We start from the raw sequence: 13,760 nt of genomic DNA on the forward strand, positions 1-13,760 counted from the left end.
AATCCCTATTGATGCTCATATTCGTCATGGAAGAGGCCAAGTCTTATTCCAAAAACAAGAAGGAAATCAACAAACAACCCAATGTAAAGCTTATAAGCCAAAAATCTAGTTGGCTAGAGCTTTATGAATAGTGCAAGGGCTAAGAAAAGGATTTCTTTTGCACTTAATCAAACTTGATAAAATTAGTCAAGACAATAAATTATAAGAGAAACTTGTATGCAATTTTTTTTTAGGGAGAGTTAACTAAACTTCTATCTATAATAGAAGTTAACCATGAAATGAATCTAGTTCTAGGAGTTGCTCTAGTTGCAAAAAAGCTATACCAAATATCATGATCCCTAAAGCTATCAAGTTGAAAGAACAAGTCAAGAAATTATAGGAATAGGAGTACATCCAACTAGGCACTTCATCATGGGGATAGGGATACATTTGACCAAGCAATTCACCACGAGGAGCTCTGGTCCCCTTTCAAAAAAAGAAAGATGGAACCCTTTATCTTTGCATTGACTACCATGGGCAAACTAGGTCACAGTTAAGAGCCAATATCCAATCCCTAGGATTGATGAGTGGCTTGACCGATTTCTAATAGCAAAGATCTTTTCAACAGTATACTTGAGGTCTGGATACTTTCAATTAAGGATAAAAGAAGAAGATATCTCCAAAATTGCCTTTAACACAAGGTATAGATAGTATGAGCTCATTGTTATGTCTTTTGAATTAACTAATTTTCTTGCAATATTCAACAAGTTAATGTAAGAAATATTCTAGTCTTAGCTCAATAATTTCATTCTCATATTCTTTGATGACATTTTGACTTATTCCAAAAACAACGAGGAACATGAGCTACAACTTTGCATTGTTCTCAAAACAAAGGATGCATAAACTTTATGCTAAGAAGAAGTGTGCATTCTTCAAATGGTAGATTGAGTACCTTGAGTTTATAGTATCAAAAGAAGGAATTATGGAAGATTTTTCCAAGATCAAGGATGTAAAAAAATACCTATCTCCAACAATGGTCAAAGAGCTATACAGTTTCTTAGGATGGAGTGGATGGTATTGTCAAGTCTTTATGGAGGATAGTGCCTTGATCACCGTACCTCTGACTGACTTGCTAAAAAAATGGGCCTACATAATATGGTATCCAGTTGAGGAATCTAGCTTTGTGAGACTCAAGAACATCTTAGCAACTATCCCCATTCTGAAGAAGCTTCCAAACCTAAATTAAGAATTTGAGATTGTGCAACATGCAAGCTCTCTCACATTGGGTTGTATACTTATGTAAGAGGTTCATCCATCTATACTTATTTCTCAAGGATGCCAAAGACTCATTACAGAAACAATTGTACCTATGACTTAGATCTATTGACTATGATCCATGCTCTCAAGTTGTGGAGACATAACCTTCTTTGCAAGAAATTCACCTTCGGTAACAGATCATAAAAGTCTCAAGTGGATCTTTGCCCAATCGGATCTAAACATGAGACAACAAAGGTGGGTTAGAGTTTTACAAGACTACAACTTTAAGATCAAGTATAGGTCATGAAAGGAAAATATAGTTGCAAATGCTTTAAGTTACAAGGTATTCCTCAATGCTCTCATTGTAGAATAACCTCAAGGGCAAAATCACTTGCTACTATAGTATCCATGCAAAGTAACCTCACCATCTGAATTAAAAAAGAAAAAGTTGCACCCTTAAATATTAATAGTTAAGAAGAGAAGTTCAACTTAAGGATCAAGATCATAAGTTACAACTTAAGTATCAATAGTTCTCCACAAATGAAAAACTTATGTACTTTAAGAAAAGGTTATTCATTCCTTCCAATCATGAACTGAGGAAGAAAATACTCTAGAAAGCACACAACTCTCGTTTCCAAGACATCTTGGCTATGCCAAAACACTCAATGTAAATAGGAAAAGCTATTAATGGGAAAATGTCAAATGTGATGGGCCTAAATATGTCAGTAAGTGCCTAAGCTATCAAAGGATAAAAGCAAAGCATGCCAAAATGTAAGGTAAGCTTCAACTGCTTGATATCCCTTAAACAAAGTGAAAATTATTTTAGCATGGATTTCATGTTAGGGTTGCCTTCTACTCCAAGGAGGATATAACTCTATCAAGTTGATTGTGGATATGCAAACAAAGGTTTCTCATTATCTCATTTTTGTCAAGATAAAATATAAGGCTCCAGACATGACAAGGTTATTTTGTCAAGGACATTTTTAAACTTCATGTGTTGTCAAAAAGGACAATTAGTAATTAAGATTTTCTCTTTAATTATATATTCTTGAAGAGCTTATGTGAAGCTATTAGTATATAGCTATGCTTTAGAAAAGTATATGATTCACAAAATGGTGGCCAAACAGAGTGAGTCAATCAAGTCATAGAAGAATCCTTACGGCATATTGTTGTAGAGAACCTAAGTGGTGGATGCAAAATCTATCCTTACTGGAATTTCCTCCTAACATGTAGATGTGTGAAAATGCTTAACCATGAATATGTCACTACATGCAGAAAAATTGGACAAGTAGTGTAAATGTCATTCGCTTGACTTTCAATGCCTACCCACATTAGGAGTTTTCTTAATGGATGGGAGTCGTAGGTCATAGCTCACATGTTTGCAATGTCGTTTTGTCACTTAGTTTTAAAGTGCATTCATACTATAGGAAGTTCGCTCTTTACTGACAAGATTTGTGGCCTCTTTGAAATATTTGTGGCCCTAAGAAAAATTTTAAGTGTTTGGCATGTTTGCCACTTGGCGAGGGTGAGGAACCTTAGTAAAATGGAAAAATTGTGAGATGTTAATAGGGAGAGAAAAAACATAGTGTAATGAGGAAAAGACCTACAATAGTTGATAGAGGCTTGCGTGGATTCGGAGCTTGATTGCTATGTGCTAAAGATGGAGTCGTGGAATACAATCAACTACTACAATTCCTCTATTCCCTGACTATGACTAGGAGATTTTGTTTTTAGCTTCTCTTTCTTTTTCTCGTGTTGTAGAAAATAGGGTGAGTTAAGTCTTTTGATTGAGCTATTGTTGTTGACAAGAGAGGCATCAAGAGGGCTTTTCCACTTCGTGTTGTTGATGGTGTATGTCACATATTAGAGGTTTCTCATCAGCAAGAAAAGGAAAATGAGAAATGTAGTGTTTAAGGGATTGGTGTGTTGTTGCAAAGACTATGTACTATTATCAAAGGTTGAATTTACTATTCAAGCTAGTGGAGAATTTGAAGAATTTATAGTAAAGAAAGAATAAAATTGTAGGTTCCTTTGGGAATGGAAAAACTTTCTCATGTGAGGATATTTTATACTCACATAATCTCAATTTTTGTTGTCTTGAAGTTATGTGGGTCTTGAAGGCTTTGTAGTATTCTATGAAAGAAGTGTATGCTAAAATACATGCTCTTTCACACTAGAATATATATATATATATTAAAAAAAGGCAATTCTTTACTTGCATTCCTACAATCCTCGTAGCAGTGTCCACACTTTGCAACAAGTTTTGAAGCTTTGTAGTGTTTACAGGGAAGAACATGCTAACATATATATTCGTTTTTGCACTAAGATAAGAATTTAGAATTAAAAGACATTGTTTGTTGCCTACAACCCTACATTTTCTGCAATTATAGTTGCAATTCTATAGTGGTAACCGTGCAACAACAAGTCTTGAAATCTTGTAGTGTTTTATCATAGAAGAGTATGCTAAAATACATGTTATTTCATGTTGAAGTACAGATCTGGAATTAAAAGAGGTAGCTCACTACTGGTATCTCTATAGTCTCTTTAGCAATGCAGTTCCTGCAGTGGGTTATTGCTCCTAAAGGAAATTTGTAAAACTGAAAGTTTAAACTATTAATAGGATGGATTGGTCTCCCAATGTAAAGTAAGTGATATAGGGAACCTTGTTTTGCTTGTTATGGTGTTGATTTGAAAACTTTTGTTAAGGGGGATTCTTGGCTTTTATCGTGTGGTGTTGTCTTGGGAGTCGATAGAGGTCGGCCACCTAATTGACCTACCAACTTCTTACCACCAAAGCATCGAGATGACTCCATTCCAAGCCTTGAATATGCAAGACTATCTCACCTTGCTCAACTTCTTTGATGCAATGTTAAATGTGAAAACCTGCAAGAAGCTACTAGAGAAGATGGATGAACATGTTAAGGCTATAAGACACGATATTCAAGCAACTAATGATTGCAAAAAATCCTACACCAATATTGGAAGATGAGCAAATCCTCAAAGAAAGAGACACAGTGTTTCTCTATGTCCACCCAAAGAAGAGCTCGCTCTCATTGGGTGAATTCAAAAAACTAAGCCTAAGATATTATGGAATTTACAAGATCCTCAATTTCCTAGGAACTAATGCATACAAGTTGCAACTTCTCAAACACTTAAAGATCCACAATGTTTTTCATCTTAGTTTGATAGTGGCTTATGTACCCACCCCAATCATATACTAGACGATCAATAGATTGTAATATTGAGCCACAGAGTCCTTAAACACAACATTTTCAAATCTTTTCAATAATTTCCTATGTTTTTTTTTCAAAGGGTACATCTAAATGAGATGTGCCAATTTGTAAATAAAGCAAATATAACTTAAAGAGAGGACCGTCTGAAAAGTTTAGCCTTTTAGAAGATTAGGTGGTGGCATTCAAAAAAAAGCTTTGAAGCTGGATATATAGAAGCTCTTGTAAGATACTTTTATCTATCAAGTACAAGATCTTGAATGGCTAGCACTAATGATAATAGTATTGAAGAAATGAAACCAATGGATATCATGTGTTTATTTCCAAACTCTAAGTATTAACATTAAAAGGCATCACTATCCATTGACATTGTAGGATGAGATCTTGGATCATGTTACAAGATATGACAGATAAGCTTTAGATTTTGCTACTACTTCCAAATCAAGCTAGATCTAAATGATCAAAAGAAGGTTGGTTTCACTACTCCTTGGAGGGTCTTTTAACTATAGAATTATGCCATTCTGACTTCTCAATCCTTATTCAAGATTTCATAGCTAGATATATAAGATATTGACTCCATTTATTGGTTCCTTAATTCAAGATTTTATGGATGACTTTGAGTTTTACAATGATAAGTAGATTTGTGTCAATAAAGTGAAAGAGCTATTCCAAAGAATTGCAAACAAAGGGCAACTAAACCTTGGCAAATCTAAAGTCCTCTTGCTTGGACATAAAATAAGGTAGAATGGGATTTCTATATGGTAGTCAAGAAATCAATTATTCTACCTTATTTTAGCCCTAGTACAAGAAGGTAGAATGGGAACTTGAAGGTAGATTAAGTCATTAAATGCAAGATTGCACTAAATGTAAGTGATATGTCTATCGTTGGTGCAAATATTGTGCAAAATGCTAGGCCTTCTAGAATAGATTGTTGGTTCCCAAATTGATGAGGCATCTAGTGAGCTTCAAAATCCTTGAGTGATGGGGATTAGATTTGATTGGTCCTTTGCCTAAGAGTAGTAACAATAAAGTGCATATCATTAGTGTAATTGTGTATACATAAAGATGAATAGAAGGTAGAGCCACTAGGGCTACAAGAGAGAAAGAGATCTTCGAGTTTCCACATGAGTATATTTGTTGTAGATTTGAGGCTTCATTGGAGATCATCATAGATTTGGGAGATGAGTATAAGTGTAAGATTATATAGAAATTAGTATCTATGTCAATAATCAAATTTCGGTATACTGCTCCTCTATGACTCTCAATGCAATGGTGTACTATGATCTTTCAATGGTCAAGTCCCAAAATTCCTAGTCAAGTTATCCTAAGCACTAGATTTAGATTTAGATAGAGCACTTTGGGCACATAGAATACCATAAATGTTTGCTACATGTTAGAGATCTTTCTATGTTTTCTATGAAGAGCAATGCATTGTTGCATTATATATTACACAACCTTGTTTGAAGTTCATTCAATATGTAAGCTTCCGTAAGGTAGGTGGGAAAAGTAGAGACTACAAAGGTTCATACTGTGGTATTAAAATGTAAAATGAAGTGGATCTTTACAACAAGAAGGCTTTGGATAAGGAACAAAAGATCAACTAAAAGAGAAATGAGAAAGAAATTTCAAAAGGTATACTTATGTTAAGTACAACTGAGGCTTAGATTATACTTTCTAGACCAAATTTGTCACTTCGGGAAGGCCCTTGTGCAGTACATTTGCAAATGGCAACAACAAATTGAAGGACATAAACGGGACTCTACATAGGAACAAGGTCAATGCTGGTAAAAGATTGATGCTTAATCATACATCCCTTGCATGAAGGTGATTTCGAATGGTAGATGAAACCTATGAAGGGCTTTCATAAGCTTGGGAGGGCTAAATGTGTGGTGAAGAAATCGAACCCTAATAGCTTAATAGGTTTGATGAAGAAATTGAAGATTGAGGAGTTGGTGCTTTAGGAGCTATGTAGTTAAGAGTTGTGCCTAGGCCACATGAAACTTTAGAAGTGTAGAGAGGTTAGAAAGGTAAGTGGTTGTTAACCTTAGCATAAGCGAAAAAGGCACAACCTGACAATTTTGAAGGGATGTAAAAAATGCCAAGAAATGCAGTGACCGCTTTTGCTGGGATGGATCACCAACAAGGAGAGCTCAAGGCTACATCGGGAGAGGTGATACAATCAAGGAGGACCTAGTGGCTGCATGAAGTGGAGAAGACAAGGAAGCATAGCTATAGGAAGAGGAATGATAAAGAAAGGCAGATCAAGGGAGCTGCTACCATGAGCTGCATACACTGAGAGGAGAAGGTTTCTACTATTAGGCAGATCAAGGGAGCTGCTACCATGAGCTGCGTACACTGAAAGGAGGAGGTTTCTACTATTAGGCAGATCAAGGGAGCTGCGCCTACCATGAGCTGCATACACTGAGAGGAGAAGGTTTCTACTATTAGGCAGATCAAGGGAGCTGCTACCATGAGCTGCATGCACTGAGAGGAGGAGGTTTCTACTATTGAGAGCTGGTTGCTTTGTCTTCCTTAATTTGGAATTCGTATTGCATGTTGGGTCCTTCTCCGTCCCCTGCAGAGCTCTTGGTGGATGTTTTGGAGTCTGCGAGCTATTGATTGAGTTGAGATAACGGAGCCTCCCTATTGATACATGTCTAGTGTCAGTACCTTTCTCCTGTTTATGCGCAGTAGCACGATGTGAAGGCTGAGAGATAGTGCTGTTTGTATTCCTGGTTAGCTTGGATTGTCAGCTTTCATCATTGCCAGACATCCTGTACCCTTCATCTCCTCCATGAATGAGCAGGACAGTTTTGAATTATCCTATCTTCTTTCCCTGATCAAGTGCTGAGAGTCTTTGGACCTTGTTTGGTGAACACAGTAGCCATTTTTTGGTACCCAAAAAAGGCAGCACACTATTGGGATGTAGCAGCCTGGCTGATGATTGCACTACCAACAGGGATAACATACTGTTCTGTCCCTCCATATTCATATGTAATCAAGGGAGAATCAGGGTAGAATATCTATGGCAGGATTCTAGGCAGTATAGCGTTGAATTGCTGCAGTACACTGGAGGTCAGTACACGCTTGTAGTGGCATGCCAGACTGCAGGAATCGATTAACAGGTTTCAAGAGAGTTCAGCAGGACCTCTTAGTCTCTCTATTCTCTATTCCTTGATCATTGCCACAGAAATCATGGTGGTTTGCACAGAAAATAATCTTGGGTCACAACCCAAGTCACGATAGGTACAGCAGATGGGATCTAAAATAATATTTATTATGATTATGATTATGATTTGATAGATCTACAACCGGAGATTGAGGGTTGGAGCAGACGCTTGACAGTGGCAAATCAGAGGTTGGGAAGTTTCTCTACCGCTCCATGATCTTTACAGCATCTTTCTTAATCTGAGGTAGATATAGCAGGCAGTGTGTTGGAAGATTGGACAGAAATCAGTAGACATCAGATCTCATTCTTATCTAAGGCATCTGGTGTCGCTCTAAGGAATGGCCAGTCAATACAGCAATCGCAGCAGCAGAAATTTCACTACTTTTCTTCTCTCTCAGATATTAACTCTTATGATCTTTCCTTGATGCTAATCATTTTTTACCTTTTGTCATGAGTTATAACCATATAGGCTTCCGGGATGGACCAATATGCAGTGGTATTTGCCAAGTAGACATATTGTTCATTGGACTCTATATAGATATGATTAATCATACACATGTTCATGGCATGTATTATGGTTGTCAGCAAAATTTATTAATTCCGAGTTGGCTAAAGGGTGAATCACTCGAGCTGCTTTGTGAGTTGGATTGTAGAGGTCTATTCAAGATTGTCAATAGATAGCCTTGATTACATGATATTAATGAATGAACTCTCTTAGTAGAGAACATAATATTCAAAGCACAAGAAGGTTGGTGGAGGATGCAGAGGATCGGTACCCTTGTTATTGATTTGGAGAGGTCAAGGGGTGCTCTACCCTGCACCATGTTTGCTACAAAGGGCTCTTCCTTTTCTCCTCACTACATGTGAGGGATATTACCAATCTTTGTTTGTTTCTCTATCTGTGAGCTACAAATGCAGTCCTCTTGTCCCTTTCTTTTAAACAAATGCAACCATATTTTGAGATGAGGACAATCCATTTTTCGTGGAAGCTGGGAATTGAACTCATGCACTCATGCCCATATGTATACACAAGTTAACGTGATGTTTGTAAGCCTACCTTAATCTCTAAGCAATATCACTTTCAACACAAGCCTAAGCAAACAAAATTTATATTAATGAAGATTAATTTTCTACATTGCCAAATAACTAAGCCCTGGATAAATCATCACCATTATGTTGTATCGAATATCACAGTGTAACTCATGCTAATGCTATATAATGAAGCTCTCAGAATCAAAATAATTTAAAGATTATGGGATCTCACAATCAAGTTGGGCTAGCTCATCAAATACAAGAATTGTTAAAGTAGTGCAATAAGCAAGCAGCTAATGTTCCCAACACAATCAAGACTACATGCTCACTACATGTAAAGTTTTGGTTTTGGTGGCACTTACAATTATCTCATTTTAAAATGTTCCCCTATTAACGTTATCCATTTTCCACTCTTTATTATATTGTTGGAGAAGATGTGTAACTCTTCTTCTTTTCTCAATGCTCTATTTCTCTTATTGTTGCTTGTATGCACAATAATCAGACCTCTAAAGTTTCACACTCAACCCATCACTAGAACAATTTCACATATCATATGTTGAAAGCATTCCCTGGATTGCTTGTATGTTCAATTCCACACCTTCCCCGCCAAATATAAAAGCATGTATAATTGTTTGAGGATACTACATAACTATTCTAGGAATAACTATCTTAAAATCCATGTAACAACCTATCGAAATGAATTTTATGTCTTATGACCCGTGTTACAACCTAAGGAGAAAAATTTAATAACTAGTTTAAAGTACTAACCATCCAACAAAGAAAACATTAATTTGATGCCCAGTACTCTTGCAAAAGACCATCGAGGGGGTAAGCCAAATATGTCATCCTCTTTTCACATGTCTCACAATGTTTTCTAAAGGTTATTTCCACAGAGAGTGTTTATCATATCATTTAAATGGCCATATCCAATTTTCACCATTGGGTTATCCTTGTTTTTGAAATGTAAAAAATGATATATTTACATCGTTAGATATTTACGCACCAAAAAGGTTTGGATTCTTATAATCTTTTGGAATACAACGGTTTGATACTTCCATTTAATCGATGCTTTCATATAATGGTTGCAACATGAAAGCAAAAAGAATTCAAAATGGGCATCCGAAAATATTTCTATCTCTTTACAACTTGTAAAAGATAGCTACAAGAAAAAGGTTGCCTTCTATTTGCATTTCCATTAGGTGCGTGTAACTGAGGATGCTCAAAGGTGGACTAAGGCCCCGTAAAGGCACAAGCACTTGTATGCATTGAAGTAGGCTCATTGCACTCACACCTTCAGGCACTTAACTATAGATAGTAGGGACTCTAGCCATAAGAGGAACACATTTGCTTTCACAAGATTAGGAGCATCCATTCACTTTCCACTCATGAGCTCGCATTCACATCTATACACACACTTGCCCTGGCACACTTTCATGGATTTCCATGTTGTGAAGTTCACGTAGTATATTGGGGTAATCCACACCTTAATGGGGCACACTCACATGACTCATAGTTATTTAGAGTCCTAATAAAAGCCCATAAAAACTTTAACACTTTAGTTCTAGACACTTTGTGGATATATAAAAGAATCATTCAAAAGATCATGCAGGTACAATTTGACAGGTCTTCGGAACTATTATTTCTCCCTTTTTAAGAAAATGTTCCATGCACAATTGATCTTTTAATACATGGGGAGGTATTGAGGTCAAGACAATTTCAAGTAATTTATTAAAACTACCTACCCAATCTACTAGATTAGTATCATAAAATCTCCATCAACTCAAATGAGTCTTATGAAATGGTGTAGAACCTTCATGGATGACTAAATGCTCTATATTTTTAAACGTTTTTAAAATGATGTTAGGCTTCTAAAGAATGCCATATCATTGTACTAGTACAAAGGTGGTCTTCACAATTCCGTATCCAAGCATGTGAAAACGTAGTCATCTAACATCATTCTGAAGCTCTTGAAAAGTTGGCTCTAGATTAACAAGGTATACCTTCTCAATTATAAAGTTCTACAACTCATATCGAAATGCTAATCCCCTCCTCATTTGTCTCATGGAATATTACGAGTTTTAAAAGCAGCAAAATGATCTCAAAGATTTATTTTTGTAAGCCTTTTTTCTTTTCAAGTTTTAAGTTGGACCTAGTGTTCTTTCAATATGCTATTGGTAATGCAAAACGGATCGCAAAAAGCTTGATGTGATTCACAACTTCTAAAACATTAAAATCAAAAGTAAGCAAAAGGTATATATAGAAATGTGTGATTTATTATTGTATCGATAAAGGGTTGTGATTACTTCAAGGGCCATAATGAGCGCTAGAATCTTGTACATACAAGTATTGGAAACCAACATTATTACGTAAGAAACTAAATAAAGTTGTTGATGGATACATTAAATAACGAATCATCTCCCAATGTTATGATTCTTTTAAGAGAAATTATTACTTTGCTTAAAATGTTCTAGCTTGATCCATGCAATAAAATATGTGAATTGAGAGCCAACTTTCAAGTTTTTCTAACAATATTGATTCCTACTTGAGTTGAGGGTTGTAATATAGCAAAATCAAAAAAGGGAAACTTGAAAGTTCCTCATCTATAGTGTTCTTATCATTACATGTTAAGAAAAATTATACATGACATTACAAATATAAGAATTAATGTCCTATAGAAACAATGAAGGATGAGAATTTTGAAGGCTTTTCTTCATTCACTTTTAAGCTTGTATATTTTTGTTTTCATGTTTTATTTTCCTAGGATAGACTTCTAGTATGAGCATCTTGATATAAAGGGTAGGTATATGAATGAATAAAGAATTTATTTTGCACGACTAGCAACTCTCCTCTCCAACTCCTCTTGGTTAGCCCCAAGTACTCTATCTATTTCTTTACCATTCTTGAAAAAAATGAAGGTAGGAAATCCTTGTACATCCAAGTCAGCTACTAAATCCTGTAATACAAAATAAATGCAACATAAGGAGATGCTATTAAAATTGTGTGTGTGTGTGTGTGTGTGTGTGTGTGTGTGTGTGTGTGTGTGTGTGTGTGTGTGTGTGTGCACGCACGCACGCATGCGTGCGTGCGCGTGTGCGTGTGCATGTGCGCGTGCGTGTGCATACATGCACATGTGTGCATGCGTGTGCACCCGCAAATGTGTCCACATTATGTTGTATGTGCACTTGCTTCGACAACAAAGTAGTAGAGTAGTAGTAATGGTAGTGGTAGTGGTAGTGGTAGTAATGGTGGTAGTAGTGGTGGCAATAATAGTGGTGGTGGTGGTGGTTTAGCAAGAATAGGAGTAGGAGGTGGAGGAGGAGGAGGTGGTGGTGATGGTGGTGGTGGTGGTGGTGGTGGTTGAGTAGGAATTGTGCTAGTATACCTACTAGGTTGTAGAGAAGGAAAACTTAAGTGTGATAGATTTCCTTCTTCTAAACATATTGAAGTTCTTGATCTCAAAACTATCATACTTTAGATAGGAAAAGTACCTTGAAATGGTCCACATCTACTCGTAGAAAGACAACTTGTCGATACCTCCTTGAAAGCTCCAAGACAAACGGACACATAAATCTACAAGGTCCACACCATGTGGCTGTAAAATCTACCACCACCTTCACATAACCAAAAATATATCATTAATGTGAGGACATGATTGAAAAATCTTAAGTTTTTATGAAGAATCTCTACACATGATCTTGATATCAAACTATAATGGAGATCTTTTTTAATAATAGGGAATGAAACCCAAGCCTTCATGTAGGCTTATAACTTTATAAAACTAAGAAATGAATAATGGTTTACAATGTATACTTCCAAGTAAAGAGAAACAAAAGGTAAAACATTCTCAACTTAATGCACTTCTTTATACTAACTACTCATATCTTCAACAAAGCAGTAGAGTGTTAAGAGATTTGCAACTAATCTTACAAAATAAGGAGTATGGTATTGTTCTGTGTGTCTATGTGTTTGTGTGACTGAGATATAATGAATACATTAGTGTTTCTAAGCCTAGTATGATTTACAAAAACTTTTCAACTTCAACATTACATACCAATCTAGACTGAGAAGAGGCATCTTGCAACATTCGATGCAAAGATGTTGTTGTGGTGCACTCTTGAACAAAGCCATATTCACCCATTTGGACAAACTAATAGGTTTCCTTCTCTTTGATAGATGAGCAAATGTAAAGGTTTTGAAGACACATATTTATAGTAAAGATAAAGTGAATGAATTTGCATATGTTTTTCTTTTCTCTCATGAAAGGCTCGATCAAGTCAGCGCATGATTAGATGGTAGCATTTTTGCTCTATTATGTAAATGAGAGACACTAGCTTTCATATCAAAATATCTTAGGCTTGTCCACCATCATCTATATCCAATATCACTATTTCAAACCATTTGAAAGATTGTGGGAATTATAATTGGGCACCTTTCTACTTTAGAGAAGGTTCTTTAAAAGTGAGATGAAAAGGATGTTCCCCACTCGAAAATGAATCTTTTCCACAATTCCTAACATTGGCCTACTTATTTTTTGTGTTTTTTTCAATATCATTAAAAACATCAATGATGGCTTGATTTCTCATTCAACCTTAAAAAGTCTATAAACTATATGATTGACAGTCATATTCCTTAAGGTCAACTCTACCATGCAAAATTGTTTAGTTATGATCAAACATGTGGTATTAAATTATTGCATTCTTTGTCAACGCATTTGACAAAGTAGATATGTCAAATTTAAGCCTAATATGCCCTCAACTTTAGTGCTTGGAAAAACATAGGAATCATGAAGTAGAAAGTGAAACTTTGGAAATATGGATAAATATAAACTACCACTTTGTGTGATGGGGAGAAAAGTAGATTGTGTGGCCCATTGCATATTTTTGCAAAACAAAATAGCCTTATTCAAAATAAAAGTGTAAGTCCATTTTGTTTGACCAAATGATTTGCCCTTTTATAATGCAATTATTGTGGCGTTCAATGGTATTTGTTGATGGGATTAACGCCCATCTTTTTCACCCACAGGTAGAGCACCCTTAAGAGTAAGGAATCATGGAGCTATCTATTTATGGGTTTGTAACCTTTGACCTCCCACA

General features: G+C 35.9%; 1 protein-coding gene across 1 annotated transcript; it reads right to left on the minus strand.

Moving 5' to 3' along the window:
• Positions 1–9,702: 9,702 nt before the first annotated feature.
• Positions 9,703–12,857, minus strand: LOC148008092 (thioredoxin H-type-like). The gene is made up of 3 exons (XM_087674495.1): positions 12,719–12,857; positions 12,156–12,278; positions 9,703–11,620 (listed from the first exon to the last, which is right to left on the minus strand). The coding sequence occupies exons 1-3, from the start codon at positions 12,803–12,805 to the stop codon at positions 11,489–11,491; spliced, it is 342 nt and encodes a 113-aa protein (XP_087530621.1). The 5' UTR covers positions 12,806–12,857; the 3' UTR covers positions 9,703–11,488.
• Positions 12,858–13,760: the final 903 nt, after the last annotated feature.

This window comes from Lygodium microphyllum, unplaced genomic scaffold (assembly GCF_053477565.2).
Source record: "Lygodium microphyllum isolate KBCC unplaced genomic scaffold, Lygodium_microphyllum_v1.1.10 scaffold_401, whole genome shotgun sequence".
NCBI lineage: Eukaryota > Viridiplantae > Streptophyta > Polypodiopsida > Schizaeales > Lygodiaceae > Lygodium > Lygodium microphyllum.